This window comes from Coptis chinensis, chromosome 8, assembly GCF_015680905.1.
Source record: "Coptis chinensis isolate HL-2020 chromosome 8, ASM1568090v1, whole genome shotgun sequence".
NCBI classification, from domain to species: domain Eukaryota; kingdom Viridiplantae; phylum Streptophyta; class Magnoliopsida; order Ranunculales; family Ranunculaceae; genus Coptis; species Coptis chinensis.
In genome coordinates, this window is record NC_141463.1 from 89,275,976 (window position 1) to 89,283,226 (window position 7,251).

Sequence of the window (7,251 nt, forward strand, 5' to 3'; positions counted from 1 at the left end):
GATGTACTGATGTACATATTACCTATGGGTACGAGGCTCCATGGGGTGGGTATGGGGGCACTAAATGGGTATGGGTGTGGGTACGGAGGGCACTAAATGGGTATGGGGCACAATTATGTATGTATGTAATTTTATTTATTTATTTCTTTTAAAGATTTTTCACTTGTATACAAGTCAAACACAAGACCCCTCATGAAAAGGTAACCCTCAAACCACTAGAACGAAGCCACTTTATACTATATGAAGGATATTATTTGTTAGATACTTAGACTTAGATATTATTGAGCTAGACTATAGTTTTTGTATTTGCAAATTTAATTTACTACCTAGACTACTGTGAAGTCTTATTAATTTTTATTAAAAGTTTTGAATACACTTAGTTAGTTAAGTCAGTATGATGAGTAAAAGCTATGATATTTTTTGTTTGTTTCAAAGTTGGTTAATGGGGAATGGGGTGGGTATGGGACCCGGTACCCATACTGAGTAGGGATGGAAAATCCCCGACTACTCTCAAGTGGAGATTGGGCGGGTATGGGGAATAAAATCGAAGCCAGGGATGAAGATGGGGATGACAAACCCGCCCCATTTACATCCCTATGACAAACATGTCAACTGTCCACAAGACCACAACCATAGTACAAAAATATCGCGATATATTGCGATAAATATTGAGATTCCAGTAAATTATATATAAATATCACGATATATTTAGAAATATATAAGATTATAAATATTGGTGATATTTCAACGATATTTACGATATTTGAATATATATAGCGATGAGAATATTTAGCTATATTTTGTGTATGTAACAATTTTATTTAATATTTATCATTATATTTCAAATAAATATAAATGATATATCAATAAATATCCACAATATCTACGATATTTGTCGATATTTTAGATATATCTACAATATTTGCATATAAAACAATATAAAATATTTCTAAAAAAGAAGATATATCTACAATACATATCAAGAAATTGAGTATCGATAAATACCCATATCCCGATATTTTATACTATGACCACGACAACCATTTCGTGTGGTTGAACGGTTGAAGGCGTTGGGTTCGTAAAGCTTAATATAGGATTATTTTCAAAGTTAGCTAATTGATTTCCCAACATCTTACTAGTACTCTGATTATTACTAGTACTCTAATCATGCATATGGAATGAAGGGATTATGATTGGCACTACATGCGACCTTCCTTAATTATAATACACGTATTTCTATGTTGAGCAGGTTTAAAACTGAAAAGTTAATTGGAATTCTTAAGAACCACTCTTCACCTAAATAAGAAATCTTCCAAATCAACTTCTACTTTCTAAAATCATAATATTCTCCTTCAAAAAACAGATACAACACACACGATACACCTTGAGATGCACATAGTAGGGCATGTCAGGATTGTCAGCATGTCAAAAAGGTTTTCCTTCACAACAAACACACATTTTTGTAATTCTTTTTTAATGAAAAAATAGAAAGAAATTGCTAAGTATATATATGACGTACTGCAACCAAACCAAATATTTTGTTCACTACATAAATATGCAACTTTCTATACACGGCCACCACCTTTCCATAAAGTACGCGTAGAAACTGAAGTGATTGCATTGGTCTAAAACTGGAAACGACTACATTCTCGCTGCATATGTACGTTTCCAAACCTTTTCCGTTTTAGCCTTTCGGTCTCACTTCTATAATCTATGCTCTTACATCCTTACAATTATTTGCACTATAACCAACGAACGGAACTTGCATTGAGAAGTCACGGAGATGTGTAGTAGTCATGCAATGAGAGTTTTTGCTCTCTTCTTGTTCTTATTTTTGTCTATCTCACTCTTCTGTTACTATCCCTTCTCAGTATTCTCTTTTAGCAAACTCAGAATTTCCAAGTCCGAGTTGTTGCAAACTCAGTTTGTTACAAGTTCTGATGATGTCTCGCCAGTTGTGAATCGGTCTAGAAGTTCTACTCTCATTGTAAGTTATACATTGCTTTGTTTTTCTGAATGTAATGAACAATTGGTATATATTCTTTAAATTCTCATGAAGTTGTTTTTTGTTTGTTCTTTACAGAGAAGATCGGTTGGGAATCTCAGTGAAGTAGAAAAGCTTGAATTTGGACTTGTTCGAGCCAGAGTTGCAATTAGACATGCAATGAAACTCAATGTTTCGGATTCAGTTGATAAAGATGCACCAAGTGGCGCTGTGTACCGTAACCCTGGCGCTTTTTATCAGTAAGTTCTTTAATCTAAAACGCATACAAGGATAAACTCTTGCTGAACTTAATTTCGACTATGACAGCAATAGCAGAAAATATGCCTTCTAGTTTCTGAAAATAACAACAACATGCCGATATAGTAGAAGTTAAGATAACTGATATCAATGTACGTAAATACTGATTTTCATCATAATCTATATTTGCCCCTTGGTGGCAGCCACGTTGAGGGTGTTCCGCCAGCAGTTTAGCTGGTCAGACCTCCCTGTGGTTGCTGCCAAAAGTTCCGGGTTCGATTTAATTTCCAGGTAAACATTGGTATATCATTTATTCGGTATGTAATTTATTTTGTTAAGGGCGACTGTACATACCATTGGCTATACATTGAGCTGCATTATCGATGGGAACCTCCAAATAATTAGTTCCATAATCAATTCTAGTGTACAGTAAAGTCGGCAATTGTGACCTATATAGGTCACGGTTATGTGGCTTTCCATTTTGTGACTCGCCTCCCTAAATAATGAGAGCATACTTAATACGCCTCCTTTAGATGACTAGTGCTTTGGAGGCTTTGATCCTGAAATACTCTGCATCCCATGAATTTATAGCCTTTGCCCGCAGCAAGCTAGACTGGCTCACAGCATTTTGGTTGCCTTAATAATGGTTGTATGGTATGAGCCTAGCTTTCATCATTACACAGCTAAATTAACTTGCTCACATTATTGTGTTTGACTTAATAATGTCCATGTCAAAAATAAGGATGGGAACTGGGACAACTGATGTTAGGATCAAAGATGATTAGGCCTTTGTCTAGCATCGAGTGACTGAATTTTTTTGCTTTAGACCAAGCATATCGAAAATGAGAAATTTATAAATCATTGAGGGGGTAAAGAATAAAACTGTTCGGCAAGGGAGGTAAGTCGGAATATGTAAAATAGGAGAAAGTTCCACAAGAAAAAGATAAAGAGAATGTGTTCTTTTATCTTGTGCAACTTTTAGGCTTCTATTCTTGGCTTCTAAGCCACAATATGCCTCTGTTCACCATCATTCGTTGCCATATAGTATCATGATCACATGTAACATCTCCAATATTTGTGCTCATGTATGAAGTGGGCACTCGATTATAGAACCGATCAGCACAAGCCTTTCTCTATCAATCTTATTATTACAAAAAACCGGTGTGCACCACCTAACATTTCTGGAGTGGTCAATTAATTAGGGACCATCTGTAATTGGTGCTAACTTGGAACAGATAAAAGGTTGTTGAGTTAAATAAGTTATTTCTGATCAATTAAGCATTGTTAATAAAACTCGTCCAGTGCAGTGTAATTGTGGGTCTGTGTGTTTAACCCAATGCTTAAATTGGATAAACTATAATGTTGAATCTCTCCTTGCAGGAGTTATTTGGAGATGGAGAAGCGATTTAAAGTGTATGTGTACGAAGAAGGGAACAGGCCCATTGTTCACGGTGGACCATGCAAGGATATCTACACATCAGAAGGAAGGTTCATACATGAAATGGAGTTGAGAAACACTAGGTTTACAACAAAAGATGCACGGCGTGCACACGTTCATTTCATGCCATTCAGTGTTTCTATGATGGTCCAGTTCATGTACCAACCTAACTCCATGGATAAATCTTCTTTGCTACAATTTGTTTCTGATTATGTTAGAGTTATTTCTACGAAGTACCCCTTCTGGAATAGAACACAAGGTGCTGATCACTTCATGCTCTCTTGCCATGATTGGGTGAGTTTTCTTGCCCCCCTCTCTCCCATATAACTTTCGTTACGCCTTAATGAAGTATTGCTTGCTAAATCAAGCCAGAGATGAGTTGCATAAGTTTCACCGTACCTTAAATAGTTATAAATGAGACACATAAATTTTGTGTCCTCTAGTGCTGTGGTATGTATGCAATTCACCACAAATGGCATGGCTAAGCTAGTTATATTCTTGATTCATATGGGCCTAGTCTACTCGGACCCTATATAGTGTAGGAAAGGACCCAAGTATGAGTAGTTTACTGATTGTCATTTGTCCATGGTTTAAATGTGAATGTTTTTCCTCAAAATGTTATTTAAATTATAGTCTGGGTCTTAGCTAGTTACATAACCAATTGATCCTGAATGTTACCACAGGGTCCGGAGGCCTCTGCAGGAAACACTTTGCTCTACAACAACTCAATCAGGGTGTTATGCAATGCCAACACTTCTGAAGGGTTTAACCCAAGAAAAGATGTGACACTACCTGAAATCTACCTCTACGATGGTAACATGTCGCCTGACCTCATTTCAATCCCTTCGGATGATGTTCCACGACCACATCTTGGATTTTTTGCCGGTGGCCTTCATGGTCCAATAAGACCCATCCTGTTTCAACATTGGAAGAACCGGGACCCAGATCTTCGCGTATACGAGTACCTCCCAAAGGACATGAATTACTATTCCATAATGCTCAAATCAAAATTTTGCTTATGTCCAAGTGGATATGAAGTAGCTAGCCCAAGAATAGTTGAGGCCATCTACGCTGAGTGTGTACCAGTTGTTATATCAGAACACTATGTTCTACCATTTAGTGATGTCCTAAAGTGGGAAACATTTTCGGTTCAGGTCAAGGTATCCGACATACCGAATTTGAAACAGATATTGAAGGCAATACCAGAAGAAGAGTATATGATGTTGAAGGACGGAGGGAAGGCAGTTAAGAGACATTTTGTTTTGAACCAACCACCAAAGAGGTTCGATGTGTTTCACATGATATTGCATTCTATATGGCTCAGGAGATTAAACATTCAGATTTGGTAGATGCAAGGCGATGCGAGTTGTTCAAAATAGGATAAAGGGATGATATGGATACGTTTAAATATTGTGTATTTATTGTTCGTTGAACTAATTGTAGGTTGTAAATGAGAAACAGCTAAAATGATATAATTATATTTTTTTTTTTTTTTATCTATGTTTTTACTGTTTTCGGAACAAATAGTTCTCCGATCTTCCAAGGCCTTACGTCCCCTAACGATCTCAGTTGTTAGAGCAAACAGATAAACAACTATAAAATGGTAAATGGTTCTAGGATCAGCTAATTTGGTGGACAAGATCACAACAATCAATAATGTAAGATGATGTTTCTAATGTGCAAATCTGACTCACTCTCGTACTAGGAGTATTCAGTGTGCAATCTCTACAGAAATAACATAACTGTCGAGTATTCACAGTGTTACTCTACCAGATTATATGTTTGTTATTTCAAAATACTCGCTGGTGCTACGTGCGCCATGCCAAAATACAAGTGAGGTCTGGAACAAGAATATTATTGAATATAAGCTTCCTAACTTAAAACTAATCGGTGATAAGTGGAGAGACCACAAGTGTTAAATTGTCAATTTCTCCATACCAATTGGTGATAAGTGGAGAGACCCCAAGTGTTAAATTGTCAATTTCTCCATAAACTGAATTTATGTGAAAGGTCAATTCTATTAAATATAGAGATCCGATAAGGAGAGATCATTCTCTCTAAATTTAGTGTGCACTTCATATCGGCCGTTGGATGATATGATCATACGGTTTGGTATGGTTTGTCAGTTGTGGGCCATGCAACAACTTCGATCTTGAGAAGAAATTTCTCCATCCAACAGCTATTTGCCTTGATCTCTCCAAAATTTAGAGAGAATGATCTCTCTTTATCATTTGCCTTAAATATATTAGAGACTCATATATGTCAATATTCCTCCATAGAGAAATACCCACCAGAGGCTTTGATACCATATTAAATTGTTAATTTCTCAATAACTTCGAACTTATGTAGAGGGTAAATTCTATTAATATATTAAAAGAGGCTCAGGAACACTCATATATGTCAACACCACGAACTTATATATTTTAATGCAAGGCTTAACATATCCCCACTACCACATTAAAGCCAATAGATCACATTTTTTAACTGTGATCAAATGTAATAGAACACACTTTTGAAGTCAGTTTAGGACTGTGTTCTACCATGGCGTGGTCTTTTACTTGAGGCATAAGAACACGTTTTTAGTACTTAAAAATCGTGCTCTATTAAGCCATTAGACAATGATTAGACCATGATTTTGTAGAAAAATTGTGCTCTATTTCAATTGGTAGTGAAAAAGGCGGTCTATCTCTTTGATAGATAGTTCATAGTTTCTATTAAGAAATGTGATCTTCTCCTTGTACCTCATTCTTAAAATCGTGCGCTTTTCCTTTTCTTTTTTTTTAAAAAAAAATTATTATTAATACTAGCTACTACTAGCTTTTCCTATTTAAAAATTGAATGAAACATGCTAACATTTTTTTGAACATCATCCAAATTGCAACACAAGGATTTTTTTTTTTTTTTTGAACTTATTAAAAAGAAATTACATGTTAAGTTGTCAACTAACAGTCTAAACGAGTTTACATATTGGGGAAAAGAAACGGAACAAAATGAGACCATCTATGCACTATAAATCCAAAACAATGTCATCTGCCATCTGTGTAAAGTCCTGCTCCTTACCTTCACCCTGCCAAAACAAAAGCCTCTTTAATTAGAAGGAATTGTGGCCAATTGAAGACATTGTCCAACATAATAAACAACAACAGAATCCTATAATTAATTAAAAACATAATAATAGACTAAAAATTGCTCCAACAGATAGAAATTCTCACCAAGTGCCAGTTTTAAACACAAGGAATTTGCTCCTAGAAATGAATTATAAGTTATTGCAAGTCCTAGCTTTGGTGCTGGAAGAATTAGCTTACCAACTGCAAAAACAATTTATCAATCAGCAGGATACACACCTAGCAGTCTAAACAAAAATTGGTACTAGCTAGGCACAAAGTAATGAATTGAGGAGCCATTAGTGTTTATAAGCACAGTAGTGTTTTTATAAACCCTTTAGACACTAATAATTCCGTACACTATACATCAAAGTGCCTAGAAACTGTGGAGTTACTTACATGTCCAAACCAGAATGCACTGGTTTCTGGCATCTGTTGCTGAAATTAAGAAGCATGTGAACAAGCAA

General features: G+C 35.7%; 1 protein-coding gene across 1 annotated transcript; it reads left to right on the top strand.

Annotated features, from left to right (window-relative positions):
* Nucleotides 1-1,703: 1,703 nt before the first annotated feature.
* Nucleotides 1,704-5,172, top strand: LOC147484104 (Exostosin family protein). The gene is made up of 4 exons (XM_086577876.1): nucleotides 1,704-1,987; nucleotides 2,084-2,244; nucleotides 3,623-3,974; nucleotides 4,364-5,172. Exons 1-4 carry the CDS (start codon nucleotides 1,784-1,786, stop codon nucleotides 5,027-5,029), a joined length of 1,383 nt encoding a protein of 460 aa, XP_086434002.1. The 5' UTR covers nucleotides 1,704-1,783; the 3' UTR covers nucleotides 5,030-5,172.
* The last annotated feature ends 2,079 nt before the right edge of the window (nucleotides 5,173-7,251 follow it).

Bases quoted from the DNA above. Each gene is read 5' to 3' on its own strand.
- LOC147484104 (XM_086577876.1), top strand. From the start codon at position 1,784: ATGTGTAGTAGTCATGCAATGAGAGTTTTTGCTCTCTTCTTGTTCTTA. The intron at 2,245-3,622 runs GTAAGTTCTTTA...CTCTCCTTGCAG, and splicing joins AACCCTGGCGCTTTTTATCA to GAGTTATTTGGAGATGGAGA. The intron at 3,975-4,363 runs GTGAGTTTTCTT...ATGTTACCACAG, and splicing joins TGCTCTCTTGCCATGATTGG to GGTCCGGAGGCCTCTGCAGG.